This window comes from Enoplosus armatus, chromosome 16 (genome assembly GCF_043641665.1).
Source record: "Enoplosus armatus isolate fEnoArm2 chromosome 16, fEnoArm2.hap1, whole genome shotgun sequence".
Classification (NCBI taxonomy): Eukaryota; Metazoa; Chordata; class Actinopteri; order Centrarchiformes; family Enoplosidae; genus Enoplosus; species Enoplosus armatus.
This window is the reverse complement of record NC_092195.1, coordinates 6,763,692-6,784,233: the sequence shown is the minus strand read 5'-3', so window position 1 is coordinate 6,784,233 and position 20,542 is coordinate 6,763,692. Positions and strand designations below refer to the sequence as shown.

Genomic DNA, 20,542 nt, shown 5'->3' with positions numbered 1-20,542 from the left:
CTGTGGGTGCATACATTTGCATATGTCTGTAAATAAATCCAAATGTTTCAAATTATACATGCTCAGTGTTAGTGCAAAGTGCTCCAGTGGCTGGGTTCAGACCTACACGTATGCCTCAACACCGGTTCAGTTTGAAGCATTAAAATTTCAGTTGAAAGATTGAGGCCACTGCAGAGTGTGTGCAACCCACACTCAAATGCATGAGTGAGGTGGGAGTGTGTGTGTGTGTGTGCTGGTATGACTGTGTTTGCAATTACACTTGATGATCAGGCTTAAAATACAAGTAATTGAGAATGCAAATTAGATTTTGGGTGCTCCAGTCTGGGAGGTGAAGTGGTTCAAAGCGTTTCTTCCCCTTCATTAAGTAGAACTCATTGTTTTAATTACACTTTGGTTCAGCATGCTGCTTCACTTTCTCTGTTATTTCTACTGATGAAAAATAAGCATCTGTGGGCAAAGGGAGAAGACTCGCAGTGCTTCTGAGAGGCAAACAGCCGACTTCTCTAGATGAAGAACTCTGGCAAACTCCCCATGCTCACTCACATACAGATTCATGAACTCACACTGTCGCTGCTTTTCTGACTCTCGTCTTCACACATCCATGGAGGCACATGCAAACATTAATTCCCATTTTTTAAAGCTCACATACACACATAAGAGTACACAGGCACAGATACACACTAGGATTAGGAGATAGGACAAATGCATCAGCTATCTGCTCATAGCATGGATGGCCCATTGACTGTTTTTGACCACTTTATTTTACCACCTACTGTCCTGCCTCATTGGTGTTCAAGGCATCAAACATGTCACAAATAATTAATCTAAAAGCATAGTTACAATGGAACCAGCAATTCACTGATCCTTGCCTAGTCCTAGATTCAGCATGTGTTTCATTTAAGGGCTTGGAGACAGACGCTGCATCTCTAACCCCTATGTTTTTCAAACTAAACTCAGGATGATGAATGCAGGGAAGGGCAATCATTTTACAGTCAACTGAAGCAAAATGTGTTCTGTCAGAGCCCATGATGTCAGCTTTGAGCAGTGAGTCACAACGCACAAGGGTAAATGACCAAAAAAAAGACATTTAATTCTATGTGAAGTTGTCAAAGAAAAGAGTTACTTTTTAAAATGCAGACAGCAAGCCAGCACATCCCTCTGACTGACAACCAGAATGTGCGAGGCATCCTTACCTTCATAGGACACCTTGAAGCCCAGGGAGCCACTGGTGTCGTCTGTTTTGAAATTGAGCCACATCTGGTGACTGGTGCTAACCACAAGGTCCGGAGTGGTGGTCCCAGACAGGCTGCAAATGGAGACAAGAGGACAGGTTGTCTTGAATATACTTTATGTTTGTGCCACATATAGTATGACTGCAAGGTGTGCCAATTGTGAAACCTGGATCAGTTGTTTCAATTATTATAAGCAGTGTTTTCACTTGCTGCAGTGAATTAGGTGTCACTTTAATAGCCGAAGGCCCTGTTTCCACTGCATCGTTAAAATAATTCAATGCAAGCAGCAAAAACAACACCTGAAGTTATATATTAAACTATCTGACTTTTCTCATCAAAAAAAAGTGCTCTAAAACTGTTGCAGGCAATTCCAGTTTTTTTTTATATCCTTACCCTTTTATTTAAAACAGTTGGGGACAAGAAAGTGGGAAATGAAGGCAAGATCAGTCAGTGCCACAGAAGTAATTTAATCCTATTTGAATAGTAATTCCACCCAACTCTAATTAGGAAGTGTGTAGCTGCAGAGTAAGTGATTAAGGGTTCTAATTTTAGTGACGGCACACAGAGGTTGGTGGGAGTAGCAAGGAAGTAGTGTCTGGATAAATTAAACTCGGATAAAACTGAGATCCTTATCACTGGTCCAGACAATCTGCATCTTAGTGTCCCCTCCTCTCTTGATCCCTTATAAATGAATGTTAAACCAGATGGGTGTGCTGTCTGACATTAACCTCATCTTTGAGAAACACACTAACAAGGTCCAGTCATGCTGCTACCATCTGAAGAATATTGCTAGGATACGATCAATGCTGAGTTTTAATGACACTCAAACTTTTTTTTGCTTTTACGTCCATGTTTTTGTCCTGCAGCCTTTTGGTAATTCGGTGAGTTCCTGTGAATTTGTCCATGCATATGTGGAAGGAGAGGTGCAATATGTTGTGTGTCCAAAGAAGCACCGGATTATGGGGATTTAACCTTGCGTTCCCCTTTTCTTGTACTGTATGCATTACCAAAACTAAAAGCTTAGCAACCCATTTTCCAGATGGTATGTTGTCTGATTGACCAACAGAATTCCATTAAGCTGAATAAGACCCAATATTTTTCTTTCAACTTTCTTCCTACTTCTATGAAGACTTTTCTTTCTTTTAACTTCCAACCTAACACATTTGGTCAGTGTGTTATGATTTACCTGCAAGCTAATCCCTATCAGACACATCTCAAACATCATCTTTATTGGTAGATATTGTCCAACTGCTCTTGACAATTATGTTCTTCCCACACAAGGATGTCGTTTTCCCTGTGGGAAGAACGTTTGTGGCAGATTCACACCAAATTGTTTACTTCCATTATCAAACTGTCAGCGCATCGTGTCTTTCAAGTGAAGGAAAATGGATTGGTTGTGACTGACTACCTCTTAACTGCCACATTTATGACTGTGCTGCAGTAGGGCTATATGCCTCTGACCTTAAAGTTCCAAAGAAAATAATTTGCTACACCCTGTGCACGCTTGCCTGCACCACTGATTCACAAACAGATGCTGGTAGCTGCAGTATATTCTCTGGTCCTAAATAGTTCTAGTTTGTTTGTGTACTCAATGACAGAATTGCTCACTCTACTTTCATATCATAAAGAAGTCTATAAGAGGCAGAGGGAGTCCTTAGATCATTTTCAGTGTTGTGTGTGTTGTGCAAGTATTTGCAAGTACACAAAAAAACTAAAGTGAGGAAGATCTTCCCTCATCGATAAAACCCCTCCTCCACAAACCTCTCCCTCATTTACCTCCGACCTCCTCCCAGTTCCCAACCGGGCGAGGCAGCCTCGCATAAAAATTGATCTATAAAAACTTTATTAAGGTGGTAAATTTCAGCACAATTAATAACAACATCCTGTGAATTGTTATGGAGCATCTGCTAGCACCAGACTCCATTAGGAGGCATCAATATGCAGTTTGCAATGCTGCACCACATGGCTGTGATCTTGTTTTTAACATTGAAAAGAGTGATGATTGACAATGTGGTGTAGCATCTATTTTTCATGCACTTCTGCATCAGGTGGTGATGAAATGAAAGAGAAACAGTACAAGAGAGGGGAAAGGGCTGGAGGGGAAAGGGAAGAGAGAGAGAGAGAGAGAGAGAGAGAGAGAGAGAGAGAGAGAGAGAGAGAGAGAGAGAGAGAGAGAGAGAGAGAGAGAGAGAGAGAGATGCTGCTGGCTGCAGGGATGTGGAGGAGGAGAGAAGGCACGTGTGTCAAAAAGAAGAAAGGTGAGGAGGAAAGAGAGAGCAAAACACAGAATATGATTACATGGAACATGAGAAGCAAAAAAGAAAACGACTACTCGAGATGATGGTGCGGAGTAAAAGCCGGAAGAAGTTAGACAACAGAGGGGAGGGAAGATTAAAGGCAAAAGGATAGAGGTCGAAGGAGTCACTCACACATGGAAGATGGTCTTCTGGTCTCCCACCACCTCGCCGTCTCCCACCGTCAGGGTGTCATAGCCTCGCTCCAGGTCAAAATCCTCAAATGTCAGCTTGATCACCTGGACAACAGCGGGGACACCGCCAAGACAACCATAAATGACAGACGCTTGAATGCTCCTGACACCAAGTTGCAGAGTAGAGACCCCTTCCCATCTGTGACTTCCCATCCTTCTGTCCATCCATCTATCATCTATCAATCTCTGCTGAATATTTGTCTGGCACAGTTCCACTCACACATATGTAACAGCTGCGTATACTGTGTGTAAAAAAAAGTCTATGCTTTGTTGTTAGGAATTTATCTCTTTTCTTGTAAATACTCAAATACCTTCATGAGTCTCCCAATCACAACACTTACACCCTGTTTGTGTAAATGATCAGCTTGGTAAGGCCACAGAGTTCTGTCGATGCATACGTGAATGTGTGTGTATATTTAGCTACATCTGACTTTGAGTTTGGTGATTATGAACTCTCTCCCACTAATCAAATATCTGATTGCCTGGCAGTCGGTCTCTCTTTTCTTTGACCTCTTCTCTTTGCTCATCAAATCAGCAGGTTGCAGATTGTGGCCAGACAATGACTTTAAGCACATCAGGAGATGTGGCAGGGGACTTGGGGTTGTCCACAAGGTGAATGTATGCATCATAAAGGTGACATCAAAGTTTTAAAAGATTTATGTATTGGATTTTATCAGTGAGGGGGAGAAAAAAAAGGAGCCATTCATTTAATCTCATTTCTATGCTGCAGGTGGGAGAAAAGGTGGAGCAAGGTAAGATTAACAATAAGTGTGCCCTCGCTGAAAGAAGCAAGGGACAACTCTGATAAACACAGACATACAAATAAGGTTTGATTATGATCGTGCAAAATTTTAACAACAAAAAGGCAGGGTGACATGGGAGACTAAAATATAAATAAATAAAAAAGCAAAGCAACGACTGTCTTTGTCTCCTATTTTAAATTGGCTCTCACTGATTTCCGCCAAATTCTTAATGTTTTCAGAGGACCGAGAGAGCCTGGCCTAATGAAAAAGCTTATATAAATGCAAATTGCATTCTGTCCTATGTTAAACCCAGTGCCTAATGAAAATTGCCAAGGTGGAGAGAAGAGATGGATGGTGTGTAGGCAAAATAGGTCAGATCACTCGATAAATAGAGTTTCATACTGCAAACTCATCTCCCATCTGCCAGCCAACAGGTGAGGCACAGAGGAGGAAGGAATAAACAAAGAAGGGAAAAAGCACAGCAACCATATATATATATATATACTTTATATTGTTTGCATTCACTGACGGCATGTCTGACATTTTGGTTGTTTCAGAACAGACCCCAGTGTCCCTGACGGAGACAGATGGACACTTATAAGATTGTCAACTAAAAACAGCTGCATTCAGTAACTTCAGGACATTATGAAGCAGCAACACCTGACAAGAACCCACATTAGTCATGATGTCACGAGGTTGCGTTTAGGTCTAGAAGAGCTGTGTCACGTCCTACCCCACCTCCCTCTGCGGTTCCGCCTCAGCCTCCTGCCTGACCTAACGTCTCCTCTGGCTGGGCCTGTGCGCGCAGGCAGGAATAGAAGCCCATTGCATCTCTAAACAGAAAGAACAGCCTCGCTCCATCTTCATCTGGACCAGACACGGAGCGAGAGACACAGCCCACAGTGCCGCTGTCTGTTTCGGCAGGCTGCCTGCCGGGTATACCCAAGGGTGTCTATGAGTGTGTGTGTTTGTACGTGTGCAAGCAAAGGGCGGGGCTGGGAGGGTGTGGATTGTATCTGACTACCCCCTCTGCCTTGCCTCTGACCTCACGTAGCCTCTCCTTCACTCTGCACAGTGCAATAGAACAGATTTGTAAAACCATTTTGTTTGAGTTCAGAGAAAGATCTTTGGCACGGGAAACAGCTGGGTGGCCTTGAACACAACTCCAAAGTCAATGGTCTGAGCAGAGTGGCTATGACACTTTCATGATATCCCCTGTGCACGCTCTCAAAACCTCTCCATTACTCTTCTGCCCGTTTTTACTCTTTTCGTCTCTCCCTCACCACAGGTGTTTCTAAAAACTCTCTTTGTCTTCTGTTGGCTCAGTTCCAGTGTTACCCCCCACCCTTTCATTTTCTTTATCTCTCACATTTTTCTATGAGAGAGCTTCTGTCACACGATGTGTCCAACAGCCCCCAAAATGTCCTGTAGTAATTATCCAAAGTGTAAAATGAGGCATGTGTGTCCTTCCTCTGGAGTTCCTCTCTAACTGCTGTAAACACACCAGTCAACTGCTTTTCAGTTTGCTGGCAGCTGAAACACATCACTTAACACGCTGCTAGGAAACACGCAATTACAGTAGCAAAGTTAAATTCGCACTCCCTGTTGCTTAAATCCCATGTTTAATGACTTTTACCTTAGACATGTCTGTAGCCGTGATGACCCAAGTGCAGTTAGCATTGTTGTCGTACTGGACCGGGTAGTTTGGAGATGTGATGACACCACTGGGTCCTCTCAACTGACCTCCACACATTGGTGCTACAAGGGAAGAGAGAGGCAAATGTTGGGTCAAAGACAGTATCAATGCACACATTCTCATTTATAAACCACAAAAGACGTAGCATGCGTCAAACGCTCTCCTGGATTGCATGTTAAATCCACAAGTCATGATGCTGTTTGGCTGCTAGTTGTAATGGTTCTTCCCTCAATGACCTCAGCCTCCACCTGTTAAGGTTTCTTATTTCTATGTATAACCGATATTTTATTTGTGTTTTCTGTATTCTGCTCAAAAAAAAACCCAGTAGGGAAGTTCAAAACTCTCAACTCAACCTTTGCCAAGCGACGTGGATGGCAGCAGAAGAGCAGAACTGCCAAGTGCAACTGTGTAACAATTCAAAATGCATTTGTTAAACTTGAGGTTTCCGTTAGTGTTCCCGGACTGAACTGTGAGCAAGCATCACTTTTGAAAGTTGAAGTTGTTTATGCCAAGTGCTTGGCAATCATAACATGTCCTTTTTTTAAACCGTCCACGAATTATAAACCAAAGAGCCATCTACAAAAAATAAACTGCTGTGCACCCGCTACACACTTGACTTGCCAATTTAGTGTGGCACCATGAAAAATAGACTAATGAAAGATTAAATCAAACCCATAAATCACACAGTTTTCCCACAGGTGTAAAATATACACGGGGGGACTTGACATTTGGTTTGGTTTGGTTTTTTTTTGTGGATATTGTCAGGCTGATTTATTAGAACAATAAAACAAAGTAGATGACATCAGTCATTAACGTCTTAATGATCCTCTGCCATTGTTAAAATCTTTCAAAATACATTTGGGCAGCCATTAATATAGTTGGGTACTGCCCAAGTGTAGCTTATATATGGGAAACGTTATCGTGGAACAAAACAAAAACACACTTTGATGTTCTCATTGAAAAGAGTAGGCGAGCAGTTAGCAAACCAAGCTTTAAAGGGCAATGTGACTTTTTTTATTGAGGCCCGAGGATGTAAAAAACAGAATTTCTTGTGACTAATTTAAGGGAAGTGAGCGTGTACATATGTGGGGGGTAACCTGAAAGTATCTGAAAGGGCCTGAACCTGCTACCCAGATTTTAATGAGTTACGTCTAAAAAGAGGTCCTTCGGGTGTTCAAGCCCCACTCAGTGGCTCCATGCACCACCCCTCTCCCACCAAATCACCCCTATTAAAATGTAAAAAGAACTTGGGCAAAGTTAAGGGGAGAATAAAGTAATTAATTTGAGTTGTGCTGACAGTGAGGGTGACCTTAATGAAATAATACAGCAAAGAAGAAGTCCACTGAAGCTATCACACCCCCTCCTATTTTTATTATTATGGGGATCATCGTGCCTGATACACTCCACCCTGTGTGTTTGATGATAGACATGAAGGTGCATCAGGCCACCTAGGAACGAAAGTCCACGACGAAGAAGAACTGCAGCAGCTCGGTGTGACCACAAAGAAAGTGTGAAGGAAAAGAGAACCGTGAATTTCACGTCAGGAGAATGACATAGAATATGAATATGAAGTTTTTTCCTGTGCTAATGATAGTGCTGTTCAGTTTAATGATGACTAATGCTAATTTAGGATTCAGATCTTCAGTTATTCCCAGATGATGTTTAATCTTCGCTGAGGCAGAACAAAGGCACAGCACCAAAGGTTAAGTGAGGATGATGGAATGTGATATTCTTAAAGGGCAGTTTCACTGACATTGTTGTGGATGTTGTTGATGTTGTGGATGTCAATCTTGAATGTTTCAGAAAAGCAACTGAATGTGATACTGCGGGCTGCACCCAAAAAAAAGGGCTCAATCACTTTTTTGTTGTTTTTTTAGTTCAAAGAAGTACAGAAGACAAAGTTGTCAGTACAAGGCCTTCATCGCTGTGTTTGGTGTCACAAAGTTATTTTCTAAAACGCAGGTGACTGACAGTAGCTTAGATTAGACGAAGCGCTATCAATCCCCCCCCCCCATCCCTATAATCCCTCTGAGTTCAGGCCCCCCTCTCCGGTGCTGTAATTTAATTTTGGTACAATTGGATCAGTCCAAGACAAAAGAAAGAATGGGGGTGCCTGTGGAAAGCTGGATTTTGAAGAACACATTAACTGAAGTGGAGTAACAATCATGGCCTATAGGTGATGGTGAAGGCTGCTAAATCATGCTAAAGATGATTTCATTTGACCAATCTGTCAGAGATGACGGTATCCAAAAGCCCTAATGGGGAAACTGGTGCAAAAAGGGCTGACATAGATCTTCCTGCTGGGTAAATGTAAACCCTATTTGTACATCTATTTTCATGAAAATCACAAATAGTTCAAGCTTAGCACAGGTCCAACAATACTTACCCTGCCACTGACAAACTTACCTCAAAGATAATATGAGCTGCTCTGGTTATGCACTTTCTGATCTGATCTTTCTCAGAATTGTTTAGCTTAATTACTTCAAACGTTTGGAGTTATCACTCAGCACCTTGTAATCACAGAGCCCTTTTGAAGTAATGACAAAGCATTTAGTGCCGTTCAATCAATGAAACAAGTAGCCAACCTCCACCGCAGCTGCCGTTTTAACCTGCAGTTTTTTTGGCCTCTTGGGGTCAGCAGAAACAAGTTGTGAACAAACATTGACGTTGCGTCACCATTTAAGGTGATATGGCAAACTCGTTAGCAAACAGTGGCTTATTTACACATCCAGCAGTTACACAGCAGCTTTATCATTCATTTGGAGTTGTCTTTCTGGCCACCTGGAGAATTTAAGTCCAATATTCAATGAAGCAGTGAGAGTGAAGAAAAGCAGCAAAGTAGAGCAGACTAAAAAATGAAAGTCATTATAAAGCTCGGTAAAGCCAAAGAACTTTAAAGAGGAATGACTTTTTTTTGGGCTTGTGTCAAATATCAACTTGACTCTTTCCTTTACAATGCATTGCTCCTGGTGGTGGAAAGCACACCACAGTTAAAAATACCATGGCTCATCTTTTAGCTTTTACCAAGCTGAGCCATATATGTCATTACAAACATGAAGCCTTGCACTGATCAAAGACACTTCATTTGACTATTTTTCTCTGCCTGTATTGAGTGCTTTTAGATCAGTACTGACAATCAGAATTCTGTTTAATTAAAACCTAAAAGAATCCCCACAATGCCTGATTTTACAATACATTCTGTAGATTCAGGTCGACCTACTAAACTGAAATACTAAAGAAAGGACCAGTATGTTCAAAGTGTCTTATTAGATGGAATTTTTAGGTATGGGTTTAGGATTTGTTTACTTTAAGGGAAGCTCTAAGGGAACACTACCACCAAGTTAAAGTAAAATATTAATATGTCCTGAATACACAATACAAGTCAGATAACCAACAATTAAACCAATTATTCTACCAAGTCAAAAATCAAATTCAGGTCACTGAGGCTGAAAACTGAAACTGAGGAGCACATGAGCATCAGGAAAACAGTACAAGGAGCCTGACCGCTCTTCCTGCCTGTCACAAAATGGTCAGAAGTGAGGAAGACATGACTGATGGGCAGCACTGTGCCAGCATGGCTAAACAGCAGGAAGCAAAAGAACACTGGCCAAAGGTCAAAGTCAGACCAGTCACAATAAAACGGCGAACATCGAAACAATAACAGAGAGAAAAGAAGAAAATGGACTGGGCATCTACACAAAATGACAGCATACACACAACACACACACATCAACATCAGGGCACCTGAGTATGAAAATGACATTGGGACTACCTCCATTACACTTGCGCATAGATGGACAGCCCACGTGTCAGTCCTTACCTCTGCAGATGGGCCGATCATCACTCCAGCCTACATAGCTGTCTGTCACTCGGAGACAACTGATGCTCTTTGAGCCCTGCAGTTCATAACCCTCGTCGCAGGAGAAATGCACTGTAGCTCCTCGCCTGCAGTTCAATTGCACACAGGGAAAGCACATCAGCATTCACCTTTCCAGTTAAAATCCCTATTTCGCAGTGGGAGTGCAGATGAGGCAAGAGAGAGAGAAAAAACATATACTGGGGGTAAAAAAAAATGCATATATTTTGTTAGACTTCCCGGCTGTGATTTCCAAAAGTGCTGCATTGTGGGAGATGGATGTTACCCATTTGTCTGTGTTACAGCTGACCACTGATAGAGACAATAGCTCTGACAGGAATGAAACTTCATAATCCCACCGGTAATATCCACAGCCATCACACAGAGGCAGCCTATAAGTGTGCAGTGGCTCAAGTGGTATTTTTTTCAAGGTATTTGTTTTAGTGTACACATTTCTCTATCTGGCTTGGTTGCAGTGGCTTTATGGGGCATGACATTGGGTAATGTGCTGTGTGCTAGAGCACATTTCTAGATGCAGTCCCGGATTTTGTTATGGCACCAAATAGTGTCCCCAAATTCCAAGATGTCCTCCAGTTTACTGTTGATTAAAACTCAACTGTGAACAAAGTAAAACTCATCAAACGGTGAAGTGGGAGAAAATTTGGAAATAAATTTGGGAATGTTCAATACTGTGGTATTCCTGACATTCATTGACTAATGACGGTTGTCCCATTTTGACAATAGTTCAATAGGTCAATCAGCCTGTTCTTGTTCAGGAATCTTTCATCTATTCAGTGACACTTTACACTCGTTGTTCCTGAAATTATTCTTTGCTTGCTTTTACCTGAAGTCTGAGCCTTTTCTTTTTCCTCGATCCGGGATCCCTGGGTCTGGACACATGTTATGTCCCTGCGCTACACCCATCTGAGACACTAAAGGGAAAAGACAGGGAGAAAAAGATGACTAAAATACAGATTGCTCAACAAAAGAAAGTCTAAATAATTGTTGCTGCATTGAGGAATATGTACATACATATGAACATGCCCAGGAAAACATTCGGCAGGTCCTGAGTCGAACATTTTCATGACGTGGTTGTAGTACACTTACCTGGCTAGTGTGAAAATGGTTAATGTTGACAGTCCTCTAACCACACCCTGACTTTAGCAAGAGGAAATATTGGACTGCCCTTTGACAGGCGGTAGGACACGTGTTGTTCAAGTTTGGTCATTAGAAACATGTTTCCCAGAAGAACATAAAAAGCAAATAAAGTACTTTAAAGCTTATTGTTATGAGTGTGTTGTTTGCTTTCCGCCCTCTGGTGGTCAACAGTCACTTGCCGATTTATCATTAGAAAACAAATTTAAAGATAAAGAGGTTGTTGAGTGGTTTTCTGATTGTCACACGAGAAGTTCTTTGCACTGCAGTTTATCCCGGTGCACATTCCTGGTGGTGCTCTGTTCAATCATGTCACTGGGTGCAAAACAGTGGAAGGTAAAGTGCCAGAAGGGTCAAATAAACTTCAGTCAGGAGAGCCCATCTGACTGACTGGGAGGGGTCAAAGGTCTGCAGGGCCCATGCAATGTGACACCTGCTCATTGGCTGGGGTGCCAGCGTGAGGTAACACAGCAATGAATTTAAAACAAGGCTCACTGATGGCAGCAGAGGTAACGAAAGAAATGGCAGAGAAAAAAATGATGATATAAGACTTACTGTTGAATAAACAGAAGAGGAGGACAATGGTGACGAACTCACGAGTATGTGACTGTCAGCCTTACTCATGTCTTCTTTGGAGATAATGCACTTTGTCTTACTCCCACAAAACAATTGATTGGCCCCCGAAATTTGACGCAAACATCTTAGATTAGATTTTAAAGAATTCAATGCTAAAAATCAATATTTGATTATAGCAAGCAGTGATGTGGTGACAGAAATCCAGATTAGCAATTCAGTTGTTGGGGGAGGGTTGGGAGTGATAATCTACAATTAAAAAACGACGCGACATTTCTGCATGCAACATGCTGAAACGTTGAAACATTTAAACAGACTAATCACCTGTTGAAGATTTTCTTAGTTTTAATACATTTTACAGTATATGGAAAAATGTTAACAATTAACTTTATTATTTTAACTTGAGAAAACATTCAGGCAGGAAAATAATGTACAATAAAGTAGTGGAAACAGGGAAATGTAAAGCGGAAAAATATAATGCCAATAAAAGACAGAAGAAGAAAAAGACATTTTCTGAGAGACATCAGGATTAAAAGCAAAAAGATAAAGCGGGAGGTAGAAGTGGATAAAATGAATTGTAAATGGCCTTGAGGCAGGATTATCATTACTTTTTTTTGTTCAAGAGGTTGTTCTTAAACCCTTCGACATCCATCTCCCTGTGTCACAGTAGTCCCTCTAGTTAGGTGACTCATGGCTGTCAAGTTGTTAATGTTACAGATGTTGAAATGAAGCTGAATGGGATAATGAACAGTGAGCCCAGACAGAGGGTGAGAGAGAACAAGGGCGAGGAAGACTGCCATAGCGAAAAGAGAAACCAATGCAATTGCTGCTGTCCATTTGCTATTAGAGCTGCATCTCTAGCACAGCCTGTGTGTCTGCACCTCTTACAGTCAGCATTCACCCCGTTCTCTGGCCAAGGAGTCGAGGAACAAACTTTTAAATGACTTTGAACAAGAGTTGAGACAGGTTAAAAGGCTGAAAAGGACCGTCTGGCATCTTCTCTGATAGACAGACACACACGTTGTGGAGGCGATTGATGGAATTCACCAGCATAGTCACTATGCCAAGGTTGTTGTTTCGTGTACTGAGTCTTGAGTCACTTGTTTAAGTCATTTTGTGCAATGACAAAGAAAGTTCAGTTCCCGCTGCAGCAATACCTGCTGCTTATCCTTGAGCAAAATACATAAGCCCTTAACAGCACTGCAGACTCATACAATGATAGCCACTGGTGTCAGTCTGCAGCGCTGTGGGAAGAAACTGGTTTGCCACGAGTTTCTTCCCACAGCGCTGCAGAGGACATTTGATGCCATTGCCAGGGTTTTCACCCCAGATGCATATGGAGAAAAAGTCATTGTTAACATCTACAGTTGTTCAGATTTAAACATTTTCAAGGATATAATTAGAAGTACACCCGTATAAACTTTGATCTGAGGTTGCAAAACACTGTCGGCAGTTAAGGTTTGTAACTTACACACTGATATCTTGTGGTGGTTGTCTTTGCTAGGCAACATCTTTACACCTCGAGACTTCAGTTCAGTCATCTTCTTCACTGTAGAGGAAAAACAGAAGAGAACAGAGAGACGTGTAAGACAGCAGAAAGTGCAATAATGACACCCACACATTTCAGCAGTGCCTTAAATGTCACAGTATATAATATATAACGTACCATACACCATTGCCCACGCCCACTCTAGCGATGTTCACAGCAGTTTCGACAAAGCAATTAAAAGAAAATGAAGTCCTGCCCAAATAAGTTAATGACTGAACTTTTTAGGACTATAAATCCAAACTTTAAATGATCTAAAAGTTAAACATTTAGTTTGCATAGAAGAAGAGAGCTCAACAATGTACAATTTCCTTGCACTCTTGTGGATAGAAGGGTGTAGGGAATAACGTTATTATTAGGATTGGAAGGCAGGGTACTTGAGAAGCTAAACCACTAATTTCTATACAATAAAAAGATGAGATTTCAGTTATTGAGTTCCATGATAGTTGCAGAGAAAAAACAAAAACAAAGCCATCACAGCAAAGTAAAAGGCTCATCTAAATGCATATTTATTCATCAATTTCAAAAACACCATCAACATTGTCTGAGCGCCGCTTCACACTCATCCTATTTAATTACTCTGACGGTGCCTGACAATGAAACTTTACTTGTTTTGCACAAATGTGTTTTTATCCTTTGCTCAGTTTCAGCTGCATTGTAATTCAAAGCTAATGGGAATCATATGTCAAAAAGTGTGTTTATTTTGTGTCTGGAAGAAAAATCCCAATAAAGAAGCTCTTTCCAGATGTATTACCCTGATTAGAAACGTGGGGCCGTTTCCTGTGCCACGTAAAGTGAAGGACACTGACGAAGAAAATGAAATAAATAGAGCCAAAGAAGATATTCAATCAACAGTCATTTCATCACACCAACATGCTGCCGCTGCAGCATCATGGGAACTTTCATGATGAGAATGGCTGGTGGGGGTTGGGGGATGGAAGAGCTGGAGTCAGTGTTTAATCTAATTAAAGTATTAGTCTCCCATTTCTCTCTGATCTTCGAAACATATTTATCTAACATTGAACCTGTAAACCCATAGGCTCCCCGCATCTTCTTTTCCATATTCTTCATCCCTTTATCTCTCTCTCTCTTTCTTGTTTCTCTCTCTTCTCTCTCATCCCATCGTCTCTGAGATTCCCAGCGGGTGGCGGGAGGTGAGATCCTTAGAGATCACCTTTTTTTTCTCATCCCTTCTCAAAGCTGACCCCTGAACCTCCAAGAGTAATGGGATGGGAAATGGGTGCACGGGAGAGACAGGATTGTGTGTATGTTCTTTTTTTGTGTGGCACTCTTATAAATCTTGTTTTTTTGAAAGCAATCATCAACTGTTCTTGTGAAATAATTTCACTTTCTGCCAGTACAGTCAGCCAGTCATTTAAAGAAATGTAAGCTCATTTGCACTAGAAACAAGAGGAATGGTGTCAGTCTACCTGGCTGATCTTTTCCTTTATTGGACTTGACAACATATTGATGGGTTCCCTGTCCAGTTTTGTCTTGATAGTGGTGCAAAATAAATGACACTAGGGTCACTAACGCTTCATTCTCTTAGGAGCAAAAATGTGCTCAGCAAATTTCATTAGGATTAGATTATGTATTATACTATATATAGTATATAGTATAATATATATAGATATTATATTCTGATTTTGGCACCAGAGAAAAGTTCAGTGGGTCACCATAAATGTTATCTTTCAAGAATATTTAAATCAAATATCATGGAAATTAAGCCATTACTTATCTGTTAAAGTTAAACCATGCACACAAGATAATTTTTAATCTGATGGTGGTGAATTAAATCCTTTATCTTACCTTGGTACTGGGCGCTGAAACCTCTCAACTTGTGGTTGCCATCAGAGGTGAAGTGCAGACGAAGCCAATTCTTGCTGCTAATGATGGGTGAGGGAAGGTTGGGGCCGGTGAACCTGGAGACACAGAGACGGATTATTACTGACTTAGATTATTGGCATGTTAGCATATGAGTGTTGTAATATGCAAATGCGAAGGCAGCAGACAGCAAACTGCAGTAGTATTTAGCATACCCTGTACACTCATAAATGAATTTAAGGTTAAAGGCTAGGCATGTACCAGTAGCTTCGGTCTAAGCACTGATACACTTCCTTATTACATGGACTCAGAGAAACAGGCAGATTCATTTTCTATCATCTCTCCTTCACTCTATCAACTGCCATGTTAGGAGAGGATTGTGCTTGCGTGTGGTTCTGTTTTGTGGCATAAAGCAATTATGCAATCCATCAAATTTCCAATAAAGTCAAGCCCAATGGCAGACAATATATTGCAGAGGCTGGCAGAGCATGCCAGTCTTCCGGGTGATTGTCTTGTTTGTTTATGGTAATTATACTAATGTTTCAAAATGAATGTGGCCATGACTTAGAGATGTTGAAATGCTTCACCTTTATGATCTATTAAAGGGAGGGTCTGGTACTCAAGGGGAACTGTAACGTTAATGACTCTTATTCAAACTGCGGCCCTGATAAAAAATGAGACCAGGAAAGACCAGCATTGGCGTTTGCAGAGAAAGGACACTCCTTTTATTGCTTTGAAAAAGCAATCGTGAATTATACTTCACAAACACTTATAGTGCCTCCTGATCTGTATGGTAATGAGGGCTGTTGCTTACCAGGCACTTCTTCAGTTGTTAAAGTCATTTGGGAACACATCATGTTTTATCTTGAGACACATTCACACACGCACACACTCACATACACACACACAGGCACAGTATGTGCACCTACAAGGTAAAGCACGTATTTGAACAAGTGTGCGCATAAATTCTAAAATTACATTTTCCCTAAAACTACGTCCACCTCATCTCCCCAACACCTCCAACCACCTCATTAATACCACTGAAAAAAAAACAGGCACAGGAAAAAAAGAGAAAGAAAGAGAAAGCAAAGCGAACATTTCATTAAATAATGAAATAAACCTGAGTGAGAGACTGGAAAAGAGGTATGAGACATTTTTTTTGTGAGCTAATAACTGCTGTTCTTTGAATGCAAAAACATTCTTGTGTACAGATGCCACAGGGACAAAAGAATAAAACAGCTTTAAGCATACAGCTCCAACCAAAAAAGACAGGGATCTGCTAGGAAGAGGTATTTAGTCTAGTGAGGGTGTTTGGTGGGGATATGTGACTGACTGCACGGTAGAGCTCTCTTAGGATCAATTAAAAGCATGCAGGTTTCTGGATTTAGACAGAATTAGCTTTTATTTTCATGAAATCGGAGCACCATTCGTTCGTGAAGTAAGCTCTCGCTGCAGTGGGGCCTCATTGTACAGTATAGTTACACTTATTGGTTAAGCTGAACGCAGAGTCACCTGGAGGGTCGGAGGGAAAGAGTGGGAAAGATTCTTTTGAAAAGAGTTTTGGGCAGCAGGCTGGACGCAGCTCAAGGGAGAAATCAGACGAAGAGAAAATGAGAAAGGGAGACGGCTGATCAAAATGTCAGTGATTTTTCAGCCACACTGCAAGCAGACACCAGGGAAACGGAGCAGAGAGTAGGACAGAGAGTACAGTATGTCACTGATGAAACTGAAATGTTGCAATGTTTCAAGGCCCCTCAGTTGTAAGTCAGTCACTAATCGAACCGTTATGTTTACGTCACAAAAGGTTAAGGTCTTGGCCTAGACCACAATTGGGGTTGACCCTATTTCCTACCCAGGCGAAGGAGCTCCTTTCAACATTAGGTCAGAGGCCTTGATGAAAAGCGTGGGCGTTGAGAGACTGTGAAAGAATATGTGTGTAAAGGTGAGTGTTGTTGCATGTATGCACCCGCCCCAAACCCACTTGATCGAGCAACACTGTCAAATACAGCAGCTCCTGGGGGGCATATTTTTGGGACAACTTCCAACACTTTGAACCAAGATAGCTGTACTGCACTATCCAGCTACATATCCAGCCGACTACACTGCTGCTAATGTTAACCTCTCAGTTCAGCTTCTTTTGCTGCTTCTGATAATTCAAAAACAACTCACTGTCCATGCACCAAAGGATTTTTACCCTGGGAGAGGTCAACCCTACACTGGGTTTTGAAAGCAATACAATTAAAGGTTTGATGAAATGGCTTTAGGTGTTATCAAAACTGTCATACATAAATAATGATAAAGAACAGAAAATCAAACATACAGTATATGCCTGCCTCCTAATATGCCTTTCAAGCGAACATGATTGCCAGCAGGAAAGGTTACTGCATTATTAATGTTAAACTCTTGGTTGTCGATTTCCTTCACTGAATATTCCACAACTACCCCTGACTTATGGCTCAGCAAAAACAAACAAACAAAGTAAACCAACAAAACAAAATGAATATCCCACATCAACTCAATCACATACACGCTCTGTCTTTATTGGCATTCTCTCTTCTTTTTTGTGTATTTTCAGACATGGGCATGATGAAGTTATTTATCTGATCAGATTATTGTTTTTTTCCCATCATTACAGAGTGGCCTGGAGGCAGCATGGCATAATGAAAATAAGGTTGAAATGTGAAGACATGTCGTACGACACTGGCCGTGATTTACAACAGCGAGTGCAAGACTGATAAAGTGAGCCGGCATGCCTCAGGAGAGGCTTTATCGCAGAAGGGGGGACGGTGAAGCATTGAGGGGGCTCATGTAGTCTCTGGCACATGTGCATTTGGAGTGGTACTACCAGGACGGAGAGCGCCAGAATCACCTCTGGCTCTAAGTATATAGCTGGGCCCTGAGACAGCCCAAAATCCTGGGTACTAAATCTTACACCAATGAATTACAGTATACGATCCCCACAACCCACACGCAAACACCAGTGCCAAGGCTTTGATGCAAACTGCTCTGTTCAGTTGTGTTGAGTTACTCCCCTTTACACCATGGGGACAAATGAAAACGTCCCTTTGAATTAAAGGGCAATTTGAGCTGGAATCAACTTTCATTAACATGCAAGCTGAAGACTGACTTAAGATTCTGATAAACTGCAGCAGTGGCAGCGGAGACGGAGCTGATGGGTGTGCCATTAAGGATTAGGAGATTCATAAATATGGGATGAGGGATGAACGGACCACCATAAATATCATTCTGACCCAATGTCACCTCTGCCTTTTCCCATTTCACTGTCCACCCTTTTTTTTTTTTGCAGAGAACATGAAAGTTTTAGGCTGAAAGTGACCATGGGGAGCAACAGAAAAAGTCAGGAGCCGGCTGATGGAGGTCTCCTGAAGGGTGTTGTGGCTACTTCTATAGTTCCTTTTCACCTCGCCCTCTCGCTCTCTCTCTCTGTCTGGCTGACCATATTAGATTTTATGCGGAATTGTCTTGAGAGTGCGGTGCTAAATCAGTTTCCATTTCCAGGGCCCCAAAGCTCCTCAGTCTGAGTCAGACTTTTGATGATTGTCCAAGAAATGTATTTTGGGCAAGGCAAGGTGATGGAGGCAGCCAGTGGAGTTCTTGACTGAGGGGACTGAGCTGCGTACCACACATTGACACACAGCTCTCTGAAAACCAGCTAGGTCTTTTACTTCCCTTTAGACTGCATGTCATCAACATTCATACAATACCTGGAATGGTTTAATGGTTACACAACTGTAACGGCAATGTCTGATTCCCAGGTATCTGAGGTAAGATTTGCAAATCCTTGTTGCTTAGACTTGTCTTTATATTGTCATTTCATGATTGAGGGTCTTAGGAATACGCAAGACCAGTCTAAATCCATTTACGTAACACTAGCTCAGAGGCACTTTCCATACTGATGTGATGTGACTCATTAAATTGGTAATGCCTTTCAGGATTTTGAACAAAGGTCGTCGTCATCAGGCAATTCAGCAACCCTTCCCAGTGGAATGAGCCTTTTTTTTTTTTGCTCTATATTCATCGTTTCATGTCTTCTGTTTTCTGTTCAAGGGGCAAGGTGTCAAATTACTCTATGCATAATCATTTATTGGGCGGAGTTTAGGTGTCGAAGGTGACTAGCTCCACATTAGGATCAAACGCTTTAAATCACTGCTCAGCGCATGAATTCGTAGTGAGCATCTAATAACCATATATGCGTTCATGTGTGGGTGTCTGTATGCGTGCGATGGGGAGAGGGCCGATTCTGGACACAGAACCTCCCTGTTAATTGCAGCTACTTAGGCAGATCAATCAGAGCTCTGCTCAGTATGCAGGTCCTGGTCCTTACAGCAGACCGAGGGGTCACAGTGACTTTAAAGCCAAAACTTTCAGCATTTTAATGAGGCTATGTGAATTATAGCACAGGCCAGCCCATCCAGATGTACATGCAGGCACACACATGCAGACACCGCCACCAGCAAACATGTATGCAGATATCAATACATTCTCTCTCTGTGTCATTCTGCCGAGCACACACACACACACACACACACACACACACACACACACACACACACACACGCCACATCCTTCTGAGGTAAAACTAATCAGTGTGGAAGACCCTTAAGTCTAAAATGGCAGTATTAAAGTGCTGGCAGTGGAGCTGTAGCTGTGACCTTCAGATGTAACCGTGACCAGACACACACTGGAGGTTTAAATGAACCACCGAGCACCCCCCACCCCCTTCGCTCAAACAACACAGAACCCAGTGTTCAGTCATTTCTTCAAATAACAACCACCCAGGCAGTAAAAACCATCAATCTCACACAATAAGTGTTAAGGCCAAAGTATTAAGAGAGGCCTTCGGGGCAGTTATGTCTCAGGGGTCTGTGCTGCACTGGACTCGAAGCTCTGCGTGCAAAAAACAAGGCATTGCGGAGGAGGTTGAAACCTCCACTGCCCAAGCCAGTCACTGAATAAAAAAAACCTGCAGACCCATCTGAGCCAACATGCCTACTTTCCCCTTAAACTCCCTGTTCCAACAGAGCCAAAATGTCTGTTCTTCCTCCTCTCTCAGCCCTCATGAATTATTCATGGGCAGACCTCTGGCCCCATCAGAAAGCCTTGTTAAATCTTCTGAGGGATTCCTTTCTTCCTCTTCCCACAACTCATTTTCTGCCCTCACAGAACATATAATATGGACAATGATTGAAAGAAATGTTCTGTTGGATAGAACAATGCACCAGCCTTCATCTTGGCTCCATTTCCTTTATTCTTTTCCCCCCATTTTTTAAAACATTTCTCAAGCCCATCTTGAAGCTTTCTGCAAATACACTTTTGTATTTAAGTCATTTTAAGAACAATGTAAATACAGTAGATGTTAAAATCCACCTCACACTCTATGAGTACAACTGCCATATGACCATGCCATG

At 41.8% G+C, this 20,542-nt stretch overlaps 1 protein-coding gene across 1 annotated transcript in view; it reads right to left on the bottom strand.

The window, feature by feature from the left end:
• csmd2 (CUB and Sushi multiple domains 2) overlaps positions 1 to 20,542 on the bottom strand; it is a 217,233-nt gene that overhangs the window by 102,392 nt on the left and 94,299 nt on the right. Inside the window, exons 6-12 of the mRNA XM_070921819.1 lie at positions 15,099 to 15,211; positions 13,215 to 13,292; positions 10,860 to 10,947; positions 9,980 to 10,104; positions 6,100 to 6,221; positions 3,662 to 3,765; positions 1,194 to 1,306 (exon numbers count right to left, since the gene is read on the bottom strand). Coding sequence (XP_070777920.1) covers positions 1,194 to 1,306; positions 3,662 to 3,765; positions 6,100 to 6,221; positions 9,980 to 10,104; positions 10,860 to 10,947; positions 13,215 to 13,292; positions 15,099 to 15,211 — 743 coding nt within the window. The remainder of the gene's footprint in view (positions 1 to 1,193; positions 1,307 to 3,661; positions 3,766 to 6,099; positions 6,222 to 9,979; positions 10,105 to 10,859; positions 10,948 to 13,214; positions 13,293 to 15,098; positions 15,212 to 20,542) is intronic.